The sequence below is a fragment of the Polypterus senegalus genome, chromosome 13 (assembly GCF_016835505.1).
Source record: "Polypterus senegalus isolate Bchr_013 chromosome 13, ASM1683550v1, whole genome shotgun sequence".
Lineage (NCBI taxonomy): Eukaryota > Metazoa > Chordata > Cladistia > Polypteriformes > Polypteridae > Polypterus > Polypterus senegalus.
Genome location: NC_053166.1, coordinates 133,520,134 through 133,547,841, shown reverse-complemented (window position 1 = coordinate 133,547,841; position 27,708 = coordinate 133,520,134). Strand labels below are relative to the sequence as shown.

The 27,708-nt window shown below is 40.2% G+C and overlaps 1 protein-coding gene across 2 annotated transcripts in view; it reads left to right on the top strand.

The window, feature by feature from the left end:
* card11 (caspase recruitment domain family, member 11) overlaps nt 1-27,708 on the top strand; it is a 216,037-nt gene that overhangs the window by 126,557 nt on the left and 61,772 nt on the right. For both annotated transcript variants that reach the window (XM_039774937.1, XM_039774936.1), the window contains exons 2-4: nt 5,393-5,619; nt 23,141-23,278; nt 24,744-25,069. In XM_039774937.1, the coding sequence (XP_039630871.1) occupies nt 5,403-5,619; nt 23,141-23,278; nt 24,744-25,069 (681 nt within the window). In that variant the 5' untranslated portion in view covers nt 5,393-5,402. The remainder of the gene's footprint in view (nt 1-5,392; nt 5,620-23,140; nt 23,279-24,743; nt 25,070-27,708) is intronic.

The following is a 27,708-nucleotide window of genomic DNA, read 5'->3' as shown; positions in this document are numbered from 1 at the left end:
TACTAAAAAGTGCACATTGGCATATCTTAATCAGTAATGGGGTTGACAGTGTGCAGTTGTGACCTCGACACTGCAAAAATGAGATTAATTTAAACAAAGTTCAGAAGGTTTTGAACAAATAAGCAAGCTCATTCCATGTGATTTGTGAGAAAATGAGCAAGTGATAAAAGTAATAGGATTCTTGAAAGTTGAAATAAAGTTAAAGATATTTGTTTCTGCCTTAGCCCACATGCTGCTGGTGCACACTTTGGCCATAATAGAATGAGTACATTCAGAAATGCTAGTTTCCAGAAACCATAAGGGCAGTTGTACAGCTACAAAAATGATCACTACAGTATAGCTAATGTTGTGGCAGAATTCACGGCAGCCCGACTTTTGTACAAGAAGGCACATGGAGTCTCAGGAAGGCAGCAGAATCAGGCTGTTATTGTGTGATGCATACGCCGACTCAAATAAAGTGAAATGAGCATCCAAGGATGGGCAAACCATACCGTTATCTCCCAACACATTTGTCATCTGACTCCCTGTCATTCCATTCCCTGCTATCCTGCCTCCAACTGGTTCCCCCAATATTTCCCAGTTCACTGGGCGTAGCATCCTTCCCATACATCACATATGCTTGACAAGGTCTAATCCCACCTAGTACTGGTCCAATTGTCACCAGCAATATTTCAAGTTCACATCTCTTATCTGAAGTAGTGGAATTCACTCTCTCCATCCTTCAGTGCACACTTGACCTTCTGTCTATAGTATATTGCTGGTTTCTAGCTTATTCAGATACATAAAAAGTAACAAGCCTAAGCCTTTCCAGTTTAATTCTTACAGTTCTCATGCTTAATAAAATATAATACTTATTTCTTTTGTGTGCTCATTATTTGTTTTGAATACATATTAATCATCCATCCATCCATTTTCTAACCCGCTGAATCCGAATACAGGGTCACGGGGGTCTGCTGGAGCCAATCCCAGCCAACACAGGACACAAGGCAGGAACCAATCCTGGGCAGGGTGCCAACCCGCCGCAGGACACACACAAACACACCCACACACCAAGCACACACTAGGGCCAATTTAGAATCGCCAATCCACCTAACCAGCATGTCTTTGGATTGTGGGAGGAAACCGGAGTGCCCGGAGGAAACCCACGCAGACACAGGGAGAACATTCAAACTCCACGCAGGGAGGACCTGGGAAGCGAACCCGGGTCTCCTAACTGCGAGGCAGCAGCGCTACCACTGTGCCAACCTCATATTAATCAACAGTAAGATAAATATCTGTATACCTCTTTATACTAACAAAGTTTAAAGGTAGAAAGAATAAAAAATTGTTTAGTATTGCAACAGTGCCTTCACCAGTATGATCTGTGCTATACTGTTCTGAATTACCATGTAGGCATCAAAGAATGGTCGCTGCAATAAGCGACTGAAGGTTGTGCATTTATGGAATTCAAAACTTGCAAAGGATAGATTTAAACACACAGCAGCTTTGATTTCTGTCCAAGTTCAGCAATATATCCTTTGCAACCAAGAAAATAATAATATAACAAGGCTCACAATTCAAAATTAGAGCAATGCTGAAGTAAGGAGTAGAGTAACCACGTGCATCAATCAATCTGGCATTTCGGCCCACAAGCTGTTATCATCAAGCATGTTGAATTAAGCCAAGTCTTTGTTTAAAAGTAAGACAGAGCTTTGAGCACCACTTCAATGAGCTTCAAAATACCTAAAAATGTCCCTAGTTATTTTTATTTTTAAAAGCACTAGCACAGTTTCCCTCCTAGTTCAAAAAGACATGCATGTTGAGTTAATTATTGACTTTAAAATACCTTGACTTTCTGATGCTACCAGCTATACTGGGGATGAATGTTAAAGTTTCTTAAATTTGTATGCTTTAAAAAAACAGTGAATAAGCAACATTACATTAATGGTACAGTAGAAATTATTTTCTAGAAAGTCATTTCACCAGCATGAAGCAGCATACCGTTTAGCTGGAGTGTACCATCTGTTTATGATTTATCATTAGTGGACAGTGTATACTGTAGAAAAGGTGCCTTAAATTGTGATACAAACCCCTCATGTTGCTGTACATCAAGTCAGCATACCGTAGCAGTGTGTATTCACAAGAATGAACCGTTTTTACTGTGCCTCACTGATTTCTATTTATCGTGGAGTTCTGAGTTTTAACTCATTCCTACTGGATGAACAAATGTTTTTTAATCATGGTTTCCATTTTAAATTTTCTTAAGCTTATAATGGCAAAACACAATGATATTACAAGACAAAAATATCATTGGTAAGTTATGGAAAAACTTAAACAGAGTGAATCACTTTATGTGAAATTAAATCACCAAAACAAAAAAATTAAATACATATAAAAATTGTGTCTGGAGTTTGCTGGTGGCACTTCATTGCATTTCTTTTACCCAAGTTCTGAGTTTTTTTTTTTTGTTTTATTTTAGTATTGGGGATGTTACTGAAATAAGACCTGCACTATCTTCAATGTGCATCGAGGCTGAACCCTTCAAGGGACTGTGAATGTGTGAGCAGTTCAGAAATTTTTCAGCCCACCTTCATATGTCCATTTACTCAACTTGTCAAGTTAAAGAGTGATTCTGCCTTACTTGCTAAAAAGCTAGAAATGGAAATCGTCTTAACAAATCAATGTTTCGGAGGTGGGCCGGAAGTTCATATGAGTTTTCATTCTAACTTGACAAGTATGAAGACATTATGGGCACTAAATGGTTTATGAGAATTTCCCCTTGGGATTAATAAAGTATCTATCTATCTACCTATCTATCTATCTATCTATCTATCTATCTATCTATCTATCTATCTATCTATCTATCTATCTATCTATCTATCTATCTATCTATCTATCTGTCATATAGTTCCTCATCTATCTATCTATCTATCTATTATTTAGTGCCTTTCATATCTATCTATCTATCTATCTATCTATCTATCTATCTATCTGTCTGTCTGTCATATAGTTCCTCATCTATCTATCTATCTATCTATCTATCTATCTATCTGTCTGTCATATAGTTCCTCATCTATCTATCTATCTATCTATCTATCTATCTATCTGTCTGTCATATAGTTCCTCATCTATCTATCTATCTGTCTGTCTGTCATATAGTTCCTCATCTATCTATCTATCTATCTATCTATCTATCTATCTATCTATCTATCTATCTATCTATCTATCTGTCTGTCTGTCATATAGTTCCTCATCTATCTATCTATCTATCTATCTATCTATCTATCTATCTATCTATCTGTCTGTCTGTCTGTCATATAGTTCCTCATCTATCTATCTATCTAAATATTATTTTCAATAGAAGTTTTAATTGCAACGCAGAAATTAAGACTATCATAGATGATAAAAGCCAACCATTCTCTCAATCATTTCCTTGCATGGTTTAGTTTATTGCCCTGGGAATGAGCAGAACAGGTCATCCACTTGAAGTTAAGCGTGTTTGGGCCCAGAGACCATCTAAGAAAAGCTTGGTTTGATGGTGGAAGAGGTGTTTGTGAGGCCAGCAGGGGCTGCTTACTTTGTGGTCTGAATGTGGATCCCAGTGCCCCAGTGCAGTGTGACAGGGACACTGTGCATTAAAAATGGTTCTGTCCTTCAGATGAGACAAAAAAACAAGGTCCTGATGCTCTGTGGTTATTAATTATCCCTTGGCATCCTTCGTAAACAGCAGTGTGTATCCCAATGTCCAGGTTGAATTACCCTGCATGGCCTAGTCGTGTTACTCTCTTATCACCCGCTGTCTCTAACTGGCTATTTATCTCATCCCTTAACCGCTTAATATCTAATGTATGGTGAGCATACTGGTGCAAAAATGGCTGCCGTCACGTCACCCAGATGATTGCTACACACTGCAGATGGTTAAAATAGTTTCCCACTCTTTATGTAAAGTGCTGTGAGTAGTGAAAAAAGCACTATATAAATGTACAACAACAACATTTATTTATATAGCACATTTTCATACAAACAGTAGCTCAAAGTGCTTTACATAATAAAGAATAGAAAAATAAAAGACACAATAAAAAAATAAAATAATGTAAATAAATGTAAATTATTATTATTATTATTATTATTATAAAAGGTACATGTTGGCGGAGGGTTATTATTTTATTAATGAAAGTAAAGAGGTTGTGTTTTAAAAGGCTTTAGTTATAAAAGTTTGAAGGAATCTATAAGCAAAACTCCTAGGGTTAATATTTAAAACAGTAATGGAAAATAATGGCACCCCAAAATATGAGTCTGAGGCTCTGTACTTTAGCAAAACCAACTTTATTCAACTTGAAACAGGAACTGCAGGGTTATTTATTGTAGCAGGATCTACCACACTCCTATACACAGGCAGGGTCAGGACCAGGTCAGTGGCCAAGTTATACTGTCCCCTGCATTTATGATGTTCCTTGCATCACCCATCGACGACAGGCGCTTATAGCACGACCCCGATTGGCTCGGAGTTGCTTCCGTGGTGTTATGCTGCAAAGCTGCAAACCTGCAGTGGCCCCTGTGTCAGACAGGCAGCTTTCCACAGACGCAGCAATCGCGTTTCGACATGCCGTCCCATTCAGGATGGTCCCAACAGAGTTCAGAAACCTCACAATATACAGTAACTACAACTAGCTAATCTCTCCCTATTGATCATTCCCAGAGTTTCTGCATTTCTGTTTTCAGTTATTACAAATCACATGAGGTAATTAAACTCCTCTGCCTACTTTCGAAAGCTTGTATCAGGGTACTGTTGCATAAACATTGCTTTCATGTTTGATGTTGAGGGTACAGAATTCTGGGAGGGCCCAAAAATGCCACCACTCATCCTCTGGATAAGGAGGAGGTTGATGAAATAATTTCAGGTGTAGGATGCTATGGCGTACCCCCTATGGACTGTATACTAAAAACAGCCCATTGGCAGATGTAGAGCACACTGGCTGATTTACAACTTTCAGTTTGTTTCAGTGTCTGGAAAATCCCCAGGAAGAGCTGAAAACTCCTGATAGGGAAAAGAAAGCCTGGTCTGCCATGCTCAGTTTTTTATTCCTGTAACAATTTGCAAGAAATTTAGAAGGAAAATGATCAAATGAGTGAAAAATTCCAAGTCTTAGGGTTATATTACATAGTTTAGAAAAATAAACTAATAATGTTATTACAGTATTTCAGTTCCTCCTTTATTTATGAGGTGCTTTATTTGTTTACTTGCTTTACAGAGACTAAGTGTGGAAACAGAATTCTGTTGCTTCTGTGACATACAGCAATAAAGCAACTAATTAACAAACTAATTAGAGTTCTACAAAAGTTAAAACAATTTTCAATGTTTCCATGAACTGTTTATAACAATGCATTTCTTTTTATTTATTTCATTTAACAGCGTGCCAGAAATGGCAAAGCAGGAGATGGAATGTCAACCTTCTGAGATAATGGATGATGACAGTGAGGCACTGTGGGAAAATGTTGAGAGCAACCGACACGTTTTGACACGTTACATTAACCCTAACAAGCTGACCCCATATCTACGGCAGTGCAAGGTCATTGATGAGCAAGATGAGGATGAGGTGCTTAACTCCCCCATGCTTGTATCCAAGATTAACAGATCAGGTAAGGAAGGACTAAGAAATATAATATGCCTATTAGTGCTGACCTTTTTTCGAGCCTTTTATCTCATGCACTCCATGGTTTTTCACAAAGCAGAGGTATTTTCAGACTGTAGATTTGTGTCAAGCTCTTCTTCTGCTGTTTCATCTGTGACGAGACCAATAGGCCCCCTAAAGTAGTGATATTTCATATGACTGTTGATAGTGCCATCTCATTCATCATATCTACCTGGCCATACAGCAAACCTTTCCACTCCTCTGTTCGGACATAACCCACAGATTTGTCATTAATGACTTTAGCATACAGTAGAAATGCTGACATTCTTGTTGACAAGTTTCATTATGGTCTGGATTAATAACTCAAGACTTCTTCAGTTAGGGGTGGCACGGTGGTGCAGTGGGTAGCGCTGCTGCCTCGCAGTTAGGAGACCTGGGTTTGCTTCCTGGGTCCTCCCTGCATGGAGTTTGCATGTTCTCCCCGTGTCTGCGTGGGTTTCCTCCAGGTACTCCGGTTTCCTCCCACAGTCTAAAGACATGCAGGTTAAGTGGATTGGCGATCCTAAATTGTGCTTGGTGTGGGTGTGTGTGTGTGTGTGCGCACCCTGGGGTGGGCTGGCACCCTGCCCGGGGTTTGTTTCCTGCCTTGTGCCCTGTGTTGGCTGGGATTGGCTCCAGCAGACCCCTGTGACCCTGTAGTTAGGATATAGCGGGTTGGATAATGGATGGATGGATGGATGAACTTCTTCAGTTTGCAGAAGCTGCAAAGACTGTATGTGTCTCCACCCAGTGAAATCTGCTGAATGAGAGCATAGACTCCTTTCAGTTCCACTGAATATGACACTGGAAGGTGGGAAGACAAAACAAATTGCTAGGATACTGCACATGCATGCAGAACTTGCATAAATAAACAAGCATAGGTCTTATTTGAAAACCACATGGGCTGGTTTAATCTTCACCCTGGCAACCATTTTTCCATTGGGTTTCATCACATTTCCTCCCATAGCTTTCGTCTGCTATTTTGTCTGCTGCATCTACATAATAAATGTCCGTATTGACTTGGTAGACTGTGCATTCAGAGCATACTAGTCTATTACAGAAAGAGATGATCACTTGCCACTGGCCTCCCGACATCCACCACCACATCACACTGTACACAATGCCATCAGTCCATCAGCCCACCACATGATTATCTACCGCCAACAAACTAGAAGCCTATGCCAAGACCGTCTAGTACTTATTTTTAAGGCTTAGGTAGATGGAGTGTATGGTGAATTTCCTGATGGTGTAATTTTAGTTGCGAAATTGGTGTGTTCCTTTGCCACTTTAGTAAATATTTGTATTCTCTTCTTCTTTCTTTCACTATAAATTGTCACATTCTATGAGCGGAAATGTCATGAGTTCAATCAGGGTCTTAGATTCATTCATGATAGTTAGAAGGCATATTGAGCTCAGCTGATCTACTTGCAACCAATGCAATGCGGCTCCAAGTGACTTGATGGTGATGAAAGGGCTAAAAGGTGCCCTGATTCAGCCTCTCCATCACCGGAAGGCATGTCAGTTCATTTTAAAAGCCTGACTGTACGACAACATTTCTGTAGCCTGCAAGATGTAATCACAGCAATTAAATTCACGCCATTAGAAGATCTGAAGCTGTGTTTCCTCTCAAAGACTAAAATGTACAGATCATTAGTTAGGCTTTGTATTTTTTTTCAAATCTCCTGCTTCTCTATTAAAAAATGCCTGGAGCCGCTTATGATATGAGTTAACTACTAAAATGTAATGACCAGAAAAAAAAAAAAAAGATCATTAAAAAAAACCCTGTGGCAAGATGAAGCTCTGTGCCAGCGGGAACACGTTCAGAATATTAAAAGAAACGTTTTCTAAAGCTAAAAGCAGATAACAAAAATGAATATTCTTCTACACAATTTCTACAAATGAAGGAGATGATGAATTTTCATTAATAAAAATGAGAAAATTATAATGAATGCTGTAGAAGAATAAACTGTTAAAAAAATTGAGCAGAGTCTGAAGTGTACCTTGGAGCTATTTAAGGAACTTGAAAAAAAATTGGCCTATTTTATGTATGTGTTAAAAAAGAAAATGTACTGTTAATAATATGTAAATTAATTCTTTTTTTAATTGAAGAAAGCCCAATAGAAGATGCTCAATGTAGAAGAGTGGATCTCTGAAATGGGTAAAAAGTTACAGTTTACCTTAATAAAAAGTGTACAACTGGATGATAAAAATACTTTTTAGTGAACTTATTCCCCTGAACCAGCAATGAGACAGATAGCCTAAAATGTCAGAATCGATGTTGAGCTGAGCTGTTGGCGTTTGTCTTCATTTCCTGACTGTATTGTTTTGGAAATCTGCCTTAATATCGCTGCTTTATAGCGCCACATGTGTACAGCTGCTTTAAGCAAAGGGACTTACTAGCTCAGCACAAGCAGACCAAACGGTTAAGCTACACCTGTGCCAGTCACCAAAGGAGGTGCCCATTCACCGCACTGCTTTTTATTGGAGGTGTTCCCCCCTCAGTTGCTAACGCCTGTGGGAATATGGCAATTACTCACACCAGGTGGTCCTATCACTACATCTTGAATATATTATCATGGAAATTCCTATGTTTGCTGTTTTGGTTCACTTGTGCTGTAGTTTCTGTTAACTACTGTATGTTGTTTAGTTGAGTATTAGGTAGGTTTCTTTATAGCGCCCCACGTGTGCAGACATACCTGCACCTGGACAGCTGCCTCAAGAAAAGAGACTAACAAGCTTCGCAACAAGCAGACCAAACGATTGTCATCAGACGTGAGCCACACCTGTGCGAATCACCAAAGCAGGTGCCCGCTCACTACGCTGCTTTGTTTTAAAGACGTGTCTTCTCAATATGGCAGTCATCCGCGCCAGGTGTCCTCAACAATATAGCTTGACCCAACAACAACAACAACATTTATTTATATAGCACATTTTCATACAAAAAAAAATGTAGCTCAAAGTGCTTTACAAAATGAAGAATAGAAAAAATAAGAGACACAGTAAGAAAACAAAATAAGTCAACATTAATTAACATAGAATAAGTAAGGTCCGATGGCCAGGGTGGACAGAAAAACAAAAAAAAAACTCCAAAGGCTGGAGAAAAAAAATAAAATCTGTAGGGATTCCAGACCACGAGACCGCCCAGTCCCCTCTGGGCAATCTACCTAACATAAATGAAACAGTCCTCTTTGGATTTAGGGTTCTCATGGAAGGACTTGATGATGATGGTCACGTAGACTTCTGGCTTTCAGTCCATCAATGATGGAGCATCATGAAGCTTTGAGTAGGTGGAGGTGGCACAGGCCGCCACCACAAAGAAACTGGAAAAAGAAACAGAAGAGAGAGTTGGGGTCAGTACGGATTTTAGAGCCACCATGAGTAATTATTATGAGGAAATTGAACATACAGAGTATCAGGATTAAGTTAAAGTGAAGTTATAGAAAGGCCATGTTAAAGTAATGTGTTTTCAGCAGTGTTTTAAAGTGCTCTACTGTATCAGCCTGGCGAATTCCTATTGGCAGGCTATTCCAGATTTTAGGTGCATAGCAGCAGAAGGTCGCCTCACCACTTCTTTTAAGTTTAGCTTTTAGAATTCTAAGCAGACACTCATTTGAAGATCTAAGGTTACAATTTGGAATATAAGGTGTCAGACATTCTGATATATAAGATGGAGCGCGATTATTTAAGGCTTTATAAACCATAAGCAGTATTTTAAAGTCAATCCTGAATGACACAGGTAACCAGTGTAGTAACATCAAAACTGGAGAGATGTGCTCGGATTTTCTTTTCCTAGTTAGGATTCTAGCAGCTTCATTCTGCACTCGTTGCAAACGATTGATGTCTTTTTTGGGTAGTCCTGAGAGGAGTGCGTTACAGTAATCTAGTCGACTGAAAACAAAAGCGTGAACTAATTTCTCAGCATCTTTCAATAATATAAGAGGTCTAACTTTTGCTATGTTTCTTAAGTGAAAAAATGCTGTCCTAGTGGTCTGATGAATATGCGATTTAAAATTCAGATTACAGTCAACAGTTACCCCTAAGTTTTTTACTTCCGTCTTAACTTTTAATCCTAATGCATCAAGTTTATTTCTGATAACCTCATTGAATCCATGATTGCCAAGGAAGCAGTATAAAATTAATATTATTATAAAGCAAATATATATATTTGAAACAACACTTAAAAGATTAGGAAATGGATTTGAAAAAGAGTCTTATTAAAAAATACTTGTGTAGAAAAAACCAGTAGTGGAAGAGAAGTCTTTTAAGGTCTAAGTGCGGAGCTGCTTCAAATTGCTGTTCAGTCCAAAGAGGTGTTGCCAGTTTCTTTGGGTTTGTCTTTCTTTTGTTGTTCCCTTCTCTGCTCTCACTGCCCTGCTCTTGCTGCCTTTGCTCCGCCCTCACTTCATGTCGAATCACAACGATTGCAAGAATTATCAATAAGTGTTTGTCTTTCTCAGGCTGTTTGTCCATTCTGATCCTAAATACTCCGGCTAATAAATAAAGTTAGTTTTGCACATTTCAAAGAAATTAAAGGATAAAAATGTAGATCAATAAAAAGATTCAAAGTTTAGGTAAATATCTAGCGGCCAACGCTAATATTGTTTAAAAGATACAAAATATCAAATCAAGATTTCAACAGGTGGAATAATGGCTTGCTTAAGCATATTAGCTATGTTTTGGGAATTAAGAAGTTGAATAAATGCCTAACAGTTTTGAGTTTTATCATTTGTTTAAGAGTATCATTGTCCCAAAAGATTAAAGTTCAGGTGGCCCCAGTGCTGGCTTGTTAAATCAGTACAAAGTCACACAGTTCTAAGTTTGACTTGCATGCAGTCCAAGTTCCTGTTTTATATATTGTTTAATTTCATAGTTCAGTATTGTGAGTTTTAAACATGTATTCTGCATATGGTGTATTTCTCTGTCCATACACAAACTAATGGCAGTATGCTATTAATCTGAAAAAACTCACTAAACTGCAGATTCCAATGCCAACTAAGCAGTATTATGTGCAATTTCCAATATACTACAATAATAAAAACATGCTAATGTAAAAAAAAATATAGCAAAAATTATAAAAATACATTGCCAAGCAAAGACCTCACTGTGGCACAACCTGTCTGTGTAGAATTAGTCTGCTCCCCGACGATCTGTGTGGCTTTATTTCACTTACAACGGCTTCCTCCTCCATCCCTATAATATGCATGTTAGGCTGACTGATGACACTGAGCTCGATATGTACAAGTGAGTGTAGTGTCGATTCGGCAGGTTCTCTCCAAAATCACAGAAATGTTGTATTATAGATTGAGCCAGAATGAGTGAGTGTGCCTTGTTGGAAGTTGCCATTCCAGCCAGGGCTTCTTCTTGCCTTATAACTAATGCAGCTGAGTAGCTTCTGATACCCAGCAGATGGATGGATTGTCAGTTAAAATGTTTTCAAGGATAAATGTTATGCAACATGAATAGCTGATCTTGTTTGTCACCATGATTAAAGCTGTTAACATCACATTTAACCAGTCAGGTTTGATGCAAGTTCACTGCATGAAATAAATACACCACTTGAGGACAAATGACAGTTCCCAGTAGCATTCAACACTATAAATTACCATAGACACATGGAATAAGGTACCAAGAGGTGTGTGGTAGACAATTGGACTTTAGGGACTTTCAAAACTCAACTTGATGTTATTTTGGAAGAATTTAAAGGACTGGTGAGCTTTGCTGGTCTGAATGGCCTAGATTGTTCTAATGTGGCCATTTCTGCAGTGTCTAAACCCCCTGCTTCTGTACTAACACAGTACAAGCAAAGCAGGCCTCAATGCTTTTGATAATGAAAATCAAAATGTGTGCTTAATAATTGACTACAAAGACAGTACTGTGTTTTAAAGTGGAATCAAGCAATGTAAACATTAAAGACAATAAACATAGCAAAGATGGTAAAAGCATGCCACTCTATTTCTGTCAAAGCTGGCCTTATTTTTCTTCTGTCAGGACTGATGTTCAGTTGGCTGGTAAAGCACACATATGGGCACAAACAAAGCTTAAAATTGATGTACATTTTGCCTTCAAAATTTACTTCTTGGTCCAAGTGAAGGTCTTTTCTGCTACTGATTATTTCAGGAGGCATCTGACAAGTCTCTAAAAATGTAGCTGAAAGTAACTGAATTTTAAATAGTTATTTACTAATATTACTGACTAATTTGTTTTCAAGTGTTAAGCAGCCTGGTGACACACTTGTTAGCACTTAATTCCAAAGTGCCAGGTTCATATTGTACCCCCATCATTGTCTACAAAGATTTGATTTGCTCTTCCAAGGTTGCTGTGGGTTTTCACCAGTTTTCTTCATTTTCTTTAACATTCAAAAGACGTACAGTTGGGTAAATGATTGTGGATGTCTTGAAGTGGGATGTCATTCCGTCCAAGCTTAGTCCCTGTCTTGTGTCTATTGATACGGTAAGCTCCATAGCCTAACAAAAAAAAGGATGAAAAATTGGGATTGGAATATCAGTGACTTAACGAAATCCAATTTATGGCCAACAGGCCAACCCTGCTTGGAGCATAAGCCCAGTGCAGTGAACACTCAAGCACACAAGGGAAATCTACATTCATCAATGAACTAAAACTAGACCTCTTTGACATGTGTTAGAAAAAAATGAAATATACTAACCTAATCAAGGACTTTGTTAAATGATGTGACTCAAACCACCTACAACTGAACACCAGCAAAACCAAGGAGCTGGTGGTGGATTTTAGGAGGCCCAGGCCCCTCATGGACCCCGTGATCATCAGAGGCGACAGTGTGCAGAGGGTACAGACCTATAAATACCTGGGAGTGCAGCTGGATGATAAATTGGACTGGACTGCCAATACTGATGCTCTGTGTATGAAAGGACAGAGTCGACTATACTTTCTTAGAAGGTTGGCGTCCTTCAACATCTGCAATAAGATGCTGCAGATGTTCTATCAGGCGGTTGTGGCGAGCACCCTCTTCTACGCAGTAATGTGCTGGGGAGGCAGCATAAAGAATAGGGACACCTCATGCCTGGACAAACTGGTGAGGAAGGCAGGCTCTATTGTAGGCACGGAGCTGGACAGTTTGACATCTGTGGCAGAGCGACGGGCACTGAGCAGGCTCCTGTCAGTCATGGAGAATCCACTGCATCCACTGAACAGGATCATCTCCAGACAGAGGAGCAGCTTCAGCTGCCCTGCTCTACTGACAGACTGAGGAGATCGTTCCTCTGCCACACTATGCGACTCTTCAATTTCAACTGGGGGGGGTAAACATTAACATTGTACAAAGTTACTGTCCGTTATTCCTGCATTTTTATCACTCTTTAATTTAATATTGTTTTTGTTTTTTTTATCAATATGCTGCTGCTGGAGTATGTGAATTTCCCCTAGGGATTAATAAAGTATCTATCTATCTATCTGTCTATCTATCTATCTATCTATCTATCTATCTATCTATCTATCTATCTGTCTGTCTAAATGCCCAGAGAAAACCATTCACTGACAGGGACAACATGCAAACACCATATGGGCTGAGATTTCAGCTCAGTCTCCTAAAACTGAAGGCAGCAGCACTAACCTACACCCCACAATGCTGCTTTAAAGCATAAAGACAATAGGCAGCATTTACAGCATTGCAACGAGAAGCTAGCAATAAAATATGACATGAATCATAGGTCAGGGTTAATTATTTTGATTCAAAATAGCTCTGTCTGGCAGTCTTGAAAGACGAAACTGAACACAACTAGAGCGAGAGACAGAGAGACATGACGGTACTAAACCTTTGGAGCTGAAGTTACCAATGTTTGTCTTGTTGAAGATATTTGAAATTGATTGAACGTCGGTATTTTTTAAGAAGTAGTGTCACAGGTTTCCATAAAATTCTTTATTAAGTTATTAACAGTTTTATCAACTGTTAATTGTTAATATGTAGGATTCCCTAAGAAAAACTCCACAAAAACACCTGCGCAGCAAAATATCAAACAAGAAGGGTTCATATCAGATTCCAAAAGCACTAATAGCATTGTTATTGAGATCAGTAATAATAAATGTGGTCCAGGTAACCCCTTTTAATGTGCCCAAGACAAGGTTTTTTAGGAAGAAATGATAAATACCCCAATAATAATAATAATAACTAGCCAACCCGCAGCGTAGCATACGCCGCATAATCAGGCCGCTTTTTAAATGATTTTTAAGCACAGAGGAAAAAATAAACATTTGAAAAATCCGTAATTTAATAAACCACCAAGAAAAGTAACATTGCAACAATGCACGCTACGAACGAACATACAATTGTCCGTGACTGAAAACCGGAGGAGCGCCGTCGCGCTTTCTCCTTCCAAAGCGAAGGACGTTCAGTACGCACTGCCCGCTTATGTGCTCGCCCCCAACTCCATACCTGAGTCGCTTTTGTCTGTGTACAGTCCACACGCACCTGTGAGTCACGTTGACTGTTAATTTTCCAAACACCGCCTCAGTCGGTTTCCACGTTGATTTTTCATTGTTCTTTGCGGTTCCGGCTGCTTTTTTTATATATAATCTAAATGGGGGGGCTTTACAAAGGGCAGGGACGTAATCAGTGCGAGCGTATGACCCGCACGTACTGGGAATTTCGCTCGTGGGGAACAATTGAAGCCACGGTCTCCATCACGAATGGGGTTCAATGGCCTCCCCGCGCCGGGTAGACACACGTTGATCCATTCAGTGTAGCGCGCGTGCAGTGCCGAACATACAAGTGCATCACAGACCTGTTAATGCTCAATCTCACATGGCTGAAAGCCACTTGTCCCTCCAAGAATTTGGACGCCGACCGCTGTTGGGTCGTGTAACTATTTAGCAGGCGGGAGTCTCGTTCGTTTTCGGAAATAACCAGCCAAATCGCTCCACCAACTAAGAACTGCCATGCACCACCACCCACAGAATCGAGAAAGAGCTATCAATCTGTCAATCCTGTCCGTGTCCGGGCCGAGTGAGGTTTCCTGCGTTGAGTCAAATGAAGCGAAAGGCGCCACACCTGGTGGTGCCCTTCTGTCAATTCCTTTAAGTTTCAGCTTTGTAACCATAACCATACTCCCCCCTGAACCCAAAGACTTTGGTTACCCAGTTGGCTGCCCGGCGGGTCATGGGAATGACGCCGCCAGATCGCCTGTTGCGGGGCCTGCATTGGTGAAGCAGGTGAGACGGTAATGAAACAGAGGCACAGGGCTTATTGGTTTTTAATGACTGCTTCCTTCATTGGGTTTTAACCAATGCACGGAATGAACCAACACACAATCGTCCGTGCGGCGCTCAGGGTGGAACAGGAGGAGAGGAGAAGGACATCCACTCCGCTCCCTCCGTCATGCTAGTCTGCTGGTTTCTCGTTCAGTATACACTGCCTGCTCATGTGCCCACCTCCAACTCGTCACTCGAGTCGTTGTCGTCTTTGTACAGTCCAGATGCACCTGTGACTCACGTAGACTTTTCATTGCTCTGTGCGGTTTTGGCTGCCCTTCTATATATAATCCACCAAGACACCTGACCACGGTGGGAGGGGGGTGTGTACTAAGTACAGGAGTATCTAAGAAGACGCATGTTTGTCGCGGATGCGAATTGCTATATGTAGCGTGTAAAACAGTTTGCTATAGTGCACGCCGTCGTGCGTCGTAACCGAAAACTCGTTTTTTAAAGACTGCTCGCTTCATTGTGTTTTAACCTCAGTTGTAAAGGAACGTTTTAAGGATCCCATGGGATACCCCTCGCAAACAGTTTTACACGCCGCATATGGCGATTCACCTCCGCGAGAAACATGCCTCTATTAACAGTCAACGTGGGTCGGAGCTGCATGTGACCTCTATGACAGGCAAATATAAATGACGCCAGTGTTTCTGTGTCGTTGCGTCCGAGTTGGTGGGCGTGGCCCTGCGAGTTGTCGTTGTATCCAATGGTCTTGGAGTTGTTGGGCGTGGCTCCTTCCTGCGTGCGCCATAGGTGTCTCACTTGTCGGCGGCTTAGTGAATCCACGCCGCTTTCGATGGTTGTCTTGCCTTAGTGAATTATATATATAGATTCTTTATATTTAAATGGCACTTTTCCCACTACTCAAAGCGATTCAGTGAGTTCGGAGCTACTTCAAACTCCACTAATCTGCAGCACGAATGTGTGACGATGCGACCGCAGCCATTGTTGTGCCAGTATGCTCACCAAACATTAGGTATTAGGTGGTAACTTGATGACAGAGATAAGGGATGATTAGGGGGCCAGAATGACTAGGCTGTGGAGGTCAATTTAGTCTGGATGTCAGGATACACCATAGTCTTTACGAAGGAAGCCCAAGGATCTTTTATGACCACAGAGAGTCAGGACATCAGTTTTGCATCTCATCTGAAAGATGGTGCCACTTTTACAGCACAGTGTCCCCATCACTACACAGGGACATTGGGATCCACTTTCAGATCATAGGATAAGCGCCCTCTGCTGGCCTCACCAACAATGAAAACACTATGTCTGGTGAAGGTTTCATGAAACTAGTTAACAGACATATAAAGATTCAGACTTGGCATTTCCGACTGTGCACTCATTCATAAACAGTTCTGTTGGTGTTTGTTTATTATTCCACCTCTGGGAGATGTCACGTGTTAATCTGTGTGTTGTCTGTAGTGTGGTAGGGAAGTGATGCAGAGTTAATAAGCAGACATTACCAGGGAACTGCTAAGTGAGTGCTTGGCATGTACATTAATTTCTTTGTTTAAAGTCATCTGTTCACTCCCACTGTAAAAGGACCTGGTATGAACTGCAGGGTATCTCAGTGTAACTCAGACTTGCTGTCGTTATCCTCATTATCTTTTTCTGAACTAGCTTCTCTCACATGTTTAAACAATAAAAGTAAAATATGGTTAACCAAGGAGAGAAATCAGAGCCTTGTTGTGCATCTACAGTATATAGTAAAAATGTACAGAAGAGTACAGAAATCTTATTGCAGTAAAACTTATCCTGAATAATAAAAAGTTTAAACTGGGTTGAAATCTAGTATTCCTATTTTAGAGATGTATTTATAAATAAATATACAGTGAGTGCTAAATGGTTGTGCATTGTAAACACAGTGGTCTCAGAACTCCATAAACCAAGGTTCAAGTCTCAGCCCATCCACCAACTGTGTGGAATATGTTTACATGGCCTTACTCCAAATAATTCTGTTTCCTCTTATATGAAAAAAGAATTGCAGGTTAGGGTTAATATGCATTTATTATCACTATGGAGTACAACTGGCATTCAACAATTGTTCTTGCCTGGTATCTGATACTGCTCCATCCCAGACACTTAATGATGGGTTCACAAACATTCATCCAGGATCAGTATGGAGTCTTCAGTTAACGCAACATGCCTGTTGTGAAAAGAAAATGGAGTAAACAGAAACAAAGGAGTAAGTACAAGCTTTGTACAGACAGCGATTGGCCCAGGACTTGAACCCAAGCCCCTGGCGCCACACCGGAACAGACTTGTGTGTCTCACTGCCAGCCACAGAGGCTTACATTCATCAAAATTGTGGTAATAGACTGAAGATGAAAATGACAGTCTAAACAGATATGAACTCTTTGAGGGCTGAATACTTTTTCCAAAAAACAGTTTCTGAAAAGCAATGGTTTCACACAGAAATCAACATAAAACGTCTGTTGCTGCATGCTGTGGCTGCCAGTTTGCCAAGAATATGCAGCAGGCTTGCTGCCAAGCCGTCTTTGTGTGGCTGGGTCAAAGTCACAGTGCATTGCAATCTGCTTTCTACCTGTTATCATTGTTAGATAGATAGATAGATAGATAGATAGATAGATAGATAGATAGATAGATAGATAGATAGATAGATAGATAGATAGATAGATAGATAGATAGATAGATAGATAGATAGATAGATAAGAACTTTATTTATCCCGAGGGAAATTCTTTTGTCATATACATGCTCAGTGCAACAAGAGGAATAAAGAGTTAAGAAGATCAGTAGTACTAGTGCAAACAGAATAACTAAATAAACAGAGTAACAACATAACTCTCAACAAAATATCAAATAACTATAACTAATAGTTTGTATTATAACTATATAACTCCTTTTATGCAAAGCAACAGACAACTATAACAAAAAACTATAACAGATATAATAAATTACAGATTATTAGTGCAAGTGGTGCATGTGATGATGGGAAGGATCACCTACAGAATGAGGAAGAATTATACAGTCTTATTGCCACAGGTAGAAAAGATTTCCTGTGGCGTTTGGTTCTACACTTGGAGGCAATGAGTCTTTTGCTATGCGTGCTCCGATGACCCATCAAGGAGGCATGCATGGGGTGAGAGGGGTTGTCCATGATACCGAGAATCTTTTTCAGCATTCTCCTCTCAGACACCTCCGCCAGGTTCTCCAGTCTGACACCCAGAACAGAACCAGCCTTTTTAATCAGTTTGTTCAGCCTGTTGACCTCGGCTGTCTTCAGCCCACTGCCCCAACACACAGCTGCAAAAAACACCACACTCTCTACCACAGAGTGATAGAACATAGTCAGCATCTTCCTACAGACATTGAAAGACCTGAGCCTCCTCAATAGGTAAAGTCGGCTCTGCCCTTTCTTGAAAACCGTGTTGGTGTTCATGGACCAGTCCAGTTTACAGTCAATGTGTACCCCCAGGTACCTGTAGTCCTCAACCACCTCAACATCAGTTCCTCTGATGGTGACAGGGGTGGGAAAAGGAGCCTGTTTTCTAAAGTCCACAACCAGTTCCTTTGTCTTTGTGATGTTTATCTGTAAAAAATTTAGCTCACACCACTCCACAAAGCTGTCCACCACCCTCCTGTATTCATCCTCCTGTCCTTCCCTGATACAGGCCACAATGGCAGAGTCATCAGAGAATTTCTGCAGATGACATGACTGGGACCTGTACCTGAAGTCAGACGATAGAGGGTGAAGAGGAAGGGTGATAGGACAGTTCCCTGCGGCGCCCCCGTGCTGCTCAGAATGCTATCTGAGCAGCAGCTCTTCAGCCGGACATGCTGTGGTCGATTGGTTAAATAGTCCGTAATCCAGGCTACCAATGGGGCGTCCACCTGCATTTCCGTAAGCTTATTTCCCAGCAGTGATGGTCTGATTGTGTTAAAAGCACTGGAGAAGTCAAAAAACATGACCCTCACAGTGTTCCCAGCAATGTCCAAATGAGAATAAGCCTGGTTCAGCAGATAGATGATGGCGTCCTCCACACCAATACGGGCCGATAAGCAAACTGAAGGGGGTCCAGCCAAGGTTCTACCAGCAGACGCATATGTTTCAGGAGAAGTCTCTCCAGCACTTTCATAACGTATGAAGTCAGAGCTACTGGCCTGTAGTCGCTGGGGGTCAACGGGTGGTTCTTTTTGGGGACTGGAACCAGACAGGATGTTTTCCAGAGTGACGGGACCCTCTGCAGTTTCAGACTCTTGTTGAAGATCAGATGTAGAACTCCACACAGCTGGGCAGCACAGCACCTGAGCAGCCTGGGACTGATGCCATCAGGACCTGCAGCTTTACTGGGATGAAGTCTACACAGTTCCCTTCTAATGTCATCAGCTGAGAGAGACGGAGAGAGACAAGCTGTGCGGGCAGGAGAGGAGGGAGGAGAATGGAGAAATTGAGAAGAGCTGAGTGTGGGGGGAGGAGACGTAGGGGAGTCAAACCTATTAAAGTGCCGATTTAGATTGTTTGCATATTCCACATCTCCATCCATCCCAACACCTCTCTTTTGTTTCAAGCCAGTAATGGCCCTCATTCCATTCCACACCTCTCTGGGATTGTTTTCTTGGAGTTTGCTTTCCAGCTTCCTCCTGTAGCAGTCTTTCCCCTCTGCAATCTTAGATTTCAACTCCCTCTGTACCAGTCTCAACTCCTCTTTGTCACCGTTTCTGAAAGCTCTCTTCTTTTTATTAAGTGTGTCTTTGATATCTTTAGTTACCCAGGGTTTATTGTTGGGGAAGCAACAAACAGTTTTTTTGGGAACAACAGTGTCCACACAGAAGTTAATATATTCTGTGATGCAGTCTGTCAGATTGTCTATATTGTCCCCATGGGAACTGCAGAGAACATCCCAGTCCGTTGCCTCAAAGCATCCCTGCAAAGTCTCCTCTGTCTCCCTTGTCCACCTCATGACAGTCTTCTTGAATGCAGGTTGTCTCTGGACAGCAGGTTTATAAAGGGGCTGGAGATGGACAAGGTTATGGTCAGCCCTGCCCAAGGGAGGGAGAGAGATGGAGGTGTATGCCTCAGAAGCATTGGCATAAAACAGGTCCAGTGTTTTATTGTCTCTGGTTTTGCAATCAACATATTGCTTGAATGTGGGTAGAACAGTGGAGAGGTTTAAGTGGCAGTCCTCCCTGGCGAACACTGTCAGTACGATTAGCTGGGGAACATTTAGCTGAAGCTGGAACCTCACATTCGTTTTCAGTCACTTGTATCAAAATCTGAGTCCGACAAGTCATAGTCCAGTTCAGAGATAACAGGCAAAACATCTTCCACGGAATGTTTTGTTTTACGCATTCACTTTGATCTCTCACCAAATGTCAGTGCCATTTTTGCCATTGTTTGCGCCTTGCTACTCACACGAGTGCAGGAAATCTTGGTCAAACCAATGAATCTAACTTTCCTTCTAGCAACGAGCGTCCAACTAAAACAGAGTGGTTGGTTTTGTCACAGTTTACAGTCAATTACCATTGTCAACTCCTCCTTTTGACAAAATTTAAAAAAAAGTAAAATTTTGAAACCATTGTTCTGTTTTAGCATTTTTCAGACTAATTTGGTGGAAATGTAGTTTCCCTTCTATTCTAGTACATTAAAAGTTCTTATTCTGTCTAGCACAGTCATGCACCAACTTATGGCTTCATTTATGGCTGGCCAATTATCAGAATGGCTGTATGGCAGTCTCAGATTGTACAGGTTATTGCAAATGAAGCTCCGTGGGTCTGGTGTTGGTCAACAGCATGCATGCTTTAACTCCTAGTATGGAGTAGCACAAACTGATATTTGAGTCTCAGCGGCCTTTTTTCAGGGTGCCACGCAGCACTTTTGAACTGGTGCACAGCTGTTACCATGCCGATCACTCCCCCTCCCGCACAGCAGTTTGGAGGTACCACGTTGCTGTGCTCCCAAAACTCCACATGGCACAACCCCATCTTTCATATGTCAGTGTTCATTGCACCAAAGGGAAAACTCATTCAATTTTTGGTGATTCATGGAAATCAACTGACATTTCACAGGAAAGCTTGTGTAGTGCTGTGGGGCTGAAGGTCATAAAAGGAAAGTACCAGCTTATCTGTTATTCACACCTGCTCATCAGTAAAAAGAATAAAATAGAGAAATCATTGACCGTAAGTACGAATGGCCTGAACTCGGTTGGCTGTAAATCACCCATTACTTTAACATGGCTTTCTCATAGCTTCATTTTAATGTAACCCTGATATTCTGTATATGCATTTATTATCATTTTTTAAGGCTCCAAAATCCGTACTAACCCCTACTTTCTCTGCTATTCTTTTTCGGTTTTCTGTGGTGGCAATTTGCACTGTGCAGTCCCTATATTGGATTGAAGACCAGAGGCCCACATGACTATCATCATCTAATACTTCCATGTGAAGTCTGAAAACCATGAGGACTGATTTAGATCATTGATGTTAGGCCGAATGCCTTGTGGAAGGGGGCTGAGCTGTCTTGTGGCCTTGGAACCCCTGCAGATTTTGTTTTTTTTTTCTCCAGCCCTCTGGAGTTTTTTTTTTTATTTCTGTCCTCCTTGGCCATCGGAGCTTACTTTATTCTTTGTTACTTAGTATTGCTTAGTATTGCCTAATCTTTATATTTTTTATTTTTTCTTCAACTTGAGCTACATCATTTCTATGAAAACATGCTACAAATAAATGTTGCTGTTGACTGTATTTTAAATTGCTTTAACCTTGTACTGAGACCGTATGTGCACTCACTTCATTTCTGACTCACCCCAAAAGCATATTTTTTCAACTTTTTTTATGACATTTTTGTCTTAAAATAAGGTAAATAGCTTGAGTCTGAAAAGTTTACAACTGAATTGACCTTTTGACTACAAATTTAAATAGCATACACTTCTTTTATCCAGCATTCTGACTGTGCCTCTGTGAGTTTCCCTCCTACAGCTTCAAAGACATGTTGGTTAAGTTAATTGGCAATTCTAAAATTGGTGAATGTAGGATAATTCTTAATCACAAAGTGATAAATTTAAATCAAAGCAATAGCAAGTTTTCCCCCAAGCTCAACGTTAGACCCGAGGTATCACTCAGGGTGTGAAAACAGTGCTAAAAGCATTAGTCCCGAGTGTCATTTGCTTAAGCATTAGACCGGAGGATTACTTGGGCTATAAAATTACTAACAGTGTTACTGAAGAGCATTACTGGGGCAATGGTGTAGGCGTGTCTTACATAAGCTTCAGGCCCGAGCGTTACCTGGGCAATGATATAGACATGTCTTCTCCTGGCCTCATAATGGCTTCTCGGAAAAGAAATGTTTTTCAGCACCCTAGGTGTTGCACACTCTTGATCAGCAGTGATGACGAAGTGAATCTGTCTTCAGGCAGTGAAATCGAAGAGGACAGTGAAACTGAAAGTGATTCTAATGAATCTGAAAGTGACACTCGTGTTGAGGTTTCTGGCGACCCAGCTTCAGATAAACCAGCACCGCCTCGTTTTGATTTTGTGTGGGAGCCAGGAATAAAAGTGAATGTTGACAGACAAAATCCACGTATTTACCTGAAGTTAATTCTTGATGATGACGTGATTGAAAGAATTGTTGTTGAGATGAACCTCTATGTTGAACTGCGTCGGGTAAATGACCACACACCTACGCAGTTTTCACGCTCAAAGTTATACCACACAAAATACATATTTTGACAGTATATACAGTATTAGCTTCATTATTATTATTATTATTTGTATCATTATTATACTTTTTTACAATTCTGACATTGTATTTTTAGTGGTTTGCACATTTTAGATAGATACTTTATTAATCCCAAGGGGAAATTCACAAATTTAAAGGAGAAAGATGAAATTTAATAAAAATGTAATTTTTCAAGCCAAAAAATGAAATGCTTTTTACACTTTTTTTGAGAAAAAATGCTAAGGAGGTTAATGAAATATATCATTTTCTTTTTTGACAACAGAGAAAAGCAAGCAAAATGACACCTTTTATTGGCTAACTAAAAAGATTACAATATGCAAGCTTTCGAGGCAACTCTAGTACTACTTTTTTTGACAAAAAACTTTTAGCAATCAATTTAAATGAAATATGACCTTAATATATAGACATCTTATCTTAAAGCTTAATTTTATACATGCAGTAGTTAAATGTCACATACAAGTACTGAATCTTATCAAGCGTGGACATGATGAGTAGGTTTTTCCAACTGTGCTTTTCAACTATAGAATATATTGGTGTCATGTCTTGATTATGTGATTTCTTTTCTTGAAGGCCGTCTACTGGACATTTTACATTCTAAAGGTCAAAGAGGCTATGTGGTTTTCCTTGAAAGCCTGGAGTTTTACTATCCTGATCTCTACAGACTTGTAACAGGAAAAGAGCCTACGCGAAGATTCTCAACAATTGTGGGTGAGTCTGATGCGCATTACAAAGTAAATGTCTGAAATCACTAAACATGTATTTGTACTTTGCGTAGTTTGTGTTGGCTTAATAAAAGACAGGGACTGGCCTCCTTTTTATACACTTGCTGGCAGGATCAAGACTATGTTTTGGGATTTACTGGATAGCAAAGCTATTCAGTTAGTAGCCAACGATGACCCCCTAATGAAGCAACCCTTATTAAAGAACACATTACTGTCTTACCCAGACACAAACACCCATTTTAGAAATAAACTTGAAAATGATAACTTTTGTCTTTTTCTTCATAACCACCTGTTCCTTACACTAGTCGACATATTATATCTGAACAATGAGAAAACTTGACATGATTCATGTGAAGACAACTTTGATTGGCCTGAATAAACATGAACATTGTACACTGAGTAAAAACGAATATTTATTGCATTGTTGCTTGGATTGCGCACGTGACCATTGAATCCAAAAAACTGTAAATTGTGACAGCACATTTCTTTCTCATTTTCTTCCAAACAAACCTAATTTTTTTATCACAAAAATTTCAAATTGTCTAAAACCTTTTAATCTTAAGAACTTAAGAAGCCAGCCTGACAAACTAGAGGAAACCATTCAGCCCATCGAGCTTGTTTAATTAGCTGATAGCAGTGTTGTCCCTATATCTCATTGAGAGGTTTATTACTGCTGTATATTTTATTAGATTTATTTTTATCATAAAGAGATGTTCTCTGAACTCAAACCAACAGTACATTTTGACAAAGATTCCTCCCTCCTAGAAGTGATGTTGCCTCCTGAACACAAAGCTACACCCATGAACTACTTTCCTAAATTAACAATGCTATTGTTTCTAATCATCTATAATGAGTTTGCACAACAGGTCTGTACTTGATACACTTTATGATTTGTGCTTCTGTTTTCTGTATTTCCATTTCAAGTGTGCCTCAAGTAACCACTTGAAAGCAGAATCAGTATGCAACAAACATGCTTATTTTTCTCATGATTTTTACAAGGTGTCAGACATTGAAAACAAAAAACCAGCAGTTGTCTATGAATTTACTTAATGCCTACATGTTTTACTCTGTGAAGCAAAATTGAGTAGAACTTGCAGTAGAGAATTCAGTTAGACTTTTTGGTTTTGACACTAAAGGTGTTAAATGTATTATTACTGCATTTAATTAATATTGACCTGCCTTGGCATAGTGGCACAGTTACTAGCACTACTACATGAAGGATCAAGTGTCCTGGGTTAGAATCCTGTATCTAATCATTGACCATGCGCAGTTTACTTGCACACCCTGTGTGGTACATGCGTTTTTCTTCAGATAGCTCGGTTCTTTTCTCATTTCTTCAAGAAGTGCTAGTTTTTATAATTAGTGCTTTATATTTATCCCATTATTGGTGCAAGCATGGGTATGAGGATGACTGGAAAGAACGATTGACAGGTTTTGTATTCCTATTACAGTGGAGGAAGGTCATGAGGGTCTGACACAATTCTTGATGAATGAAGTGATCAAATTGCAGCAGCAAGCAAAGGCCAAGGAAGCAATGCGTGTTGAACTACTGGCAAAGCAGCGGACCTTGGACGATGACCACAAGAAGATGCGAACCCTCAAACAGGAACTTGTCGCTATTCAGGAGCGCTTCAACAAGATGAAGGAAGAAAGAACCAACTACTGTGATGAGCTTTCAAAGGTCAAAGATGACAACTACAATCTTGCGATGCGTTTTGCTCAGCTGAGTGAGGAGAAGAACATGGCTGTCATGCGGAGCCGTGATCTACAGCTACAGGTGAGTGTCAGGCAGTCTTTTGTGGCTTAACTTTGGTGCATCTTCAGTTTCAAAACACTTCATTATAATAATGCAAGCTAGAAAATGTGGCACATGGACTATCCAAAATCCTTCAAGCAAACACTCACAGTGGAATATGTAGCATTATTTCTGGTGAGACAATCAATAAAGGAGTTTGTTTTTATATACGCTAACACTTTTTACAGAGGTTTGGGTCAGAGTTTGGATATGTTATGCTATTTTAGACATGTCAATTATCATATCTTTAGCCACACCACCCATTTATTCTTTGCCTATGACTATACTAACTTTTCTCATTTCCAAGTGAAACAAAATGACACCTTTTATTAGCTAACTAGCCATCCCCCACGCCTCCTACCATGTAGTAGTGAAAAAGGACTGTGAGGAGGGCCCAGCCCGGCTCCCCACTCCTGACGTCACACTTCCCCCTCCCCTCGGCCCGCAGCCTCTGTCTCAGATTAGCGCAAATATATCGCTCCTGCAAGCGAAATGTGATTCTTAGCACGATGAGAGAAGTCGTAGAATCAACCGGAAGTAAAATTATAAAAAAAAACCCTCATCTAAATTCGTTAAGTAGTTCTCTCGTTCTCTAGCTAAGCAGAGGTAAGGAACGCCCCGAGGCTGGTGCTTGAGTGAGGAGGACCCCGCCCCCCTCCCATTGCCCCACTGTGTCTCTCTCGGATTCGCACAAATAAATCGGTACCGCAAGTGAACTGTAATACAGAGCACAATGAGAGGTGTCGCAAAATCAACCAGAATGTTCAAGCAAATTATAGAAAAAACCTGATCTAAATCCGTTAAGTAGTCCTCTCGTGAAATAGCGGACAGACAGACAGATGTTGGATTATATATATAGAGAGATTAAACAGACTGCAGCAGCTAACGTGATACATCACCCTACTACCACAGTAATTTCCAAGTGGAATTTTAAGATCAGACCAGCACGGTGGCGCAGTGGTAGCGCTGCTGCCTCGCAGTTAGAAGACCCGGGTTCGCTTCCCAGGTCCTCCCTGCGTGGAGTTTGCATGTTCTCCCCATGTCTGCGTGGGTTTCCTCCCACAATCCACAGACATGCAGGTTAGGTGGATTGGCAATTCTAAATTGGCCCTAGTGTGTGCTTGGTGTTTGTGTGTGTCCTGCGGTGGGTTGGCACCCTGCCCAGGATTGGTTCCTGCCTTGTGCCCTGTGTTGGCTGGGATTGGCTCCAGCAGACCCCCGTGACCCAGTGTTCGGATTCAGCGGGTTGGAAAATGGATGGAATTTTAAGATCATTTCACCTTTACATTCATAATGATTGTTGGCTACATATCACCATTTGTTGCCAATTGCTCTGAAAATATGCATTTATTTGGTTAAGTAAATTTGTTATTCACATGCAGTTTCATCATTTTAGTGTATAGTGCCTTTGCACATGAAATGCTCCTTGGCATTATTAGAGCTCAATTTGGGTTTGTACAATGGCATGCTCACCTCTAAGCGGCATTGGGGCACCAGGAGTGACGCTTACCCATACACCTTTAAAGACATTGTAACCACTAGACCAGCCTGTCTTCTCAAAGGTCTGAAGATCTGTGGTACACACTTGTATTTCATCTCTCCTCATGCTGGTGCCTTTGCATCTTATTCTTTCAAGCATTGATTTTAGTCAGTGATTTTTAAACGTAAAACATCTTAAAGCGTACATTTGTTTAGTTGGTGATATTTATTTAGATTACTCAGGAATAAATTAAAAATGTCCACAAATCAATGCAGAATTGATTATAAATATTCTCTGTATTCATTTTATAGTACATTATAACAGTCTTAAACAATAATGAGCTCAAATGTGTTTTCATTATCTTGGCAATTATTTGTGCATCATTATTTTCCATTTCCCAGGGTTTTTTTCAGAATTTTTAATAAGATTTGTTCCACTATATTAAAGTATGCACCAGCAATAATTACTTATACATTTTACATGTATTTGTTTATTTAGCTCTTGCTTCATCCAAATCAGTTATTAGTCACAACTTCATAGTGCAGTTTTTCTTTACTTCTGTGGAGTGAGCTCTGGCCTTTTGACGAGGCTGTCAGGGTCACACAGTACATTAGCAGTGGTGACTAAACCTCTGGCTTTGTGCTTTACACTTCACTGTCTTAGCCATCATCACTCTTTTTTAAATTCCATTAAATTATAGGGTCCAGATCCTCAAGTCTGCATAAGGTAGGAATCTATCCTTAATGGGTGTCTTCTCCACCACAGAGTTGTTAAGATCATAAATTGAATCATTTTTGAGGATTGAACAGGAGCCTTTTGTAATACTTTTCAACAGCTTAGCCATTAGTACTTGACCCTATATATAATTTAGCTAGTCTGTTAAATAAGGAATATTTCTTTTTTTAAATCTAAATGATGATAAAATTGTCAAGTTCTTACTAAGAGTAAAACTAAACGAAACTAAAACTCCATGATATTTCAAGTAGATAGACACTGTTAATACTGCATGAACTGTAGAAGAAAGGGTCATACAGTAAGTTAGCCATTTTAGGCTTTTGGCAAGTTACAAAGAACGATTACAAAGGTAGCCGGGCCACAAAAAGATTCACTTAAATGTGTGACCCAAACACGGCTTTTCTCT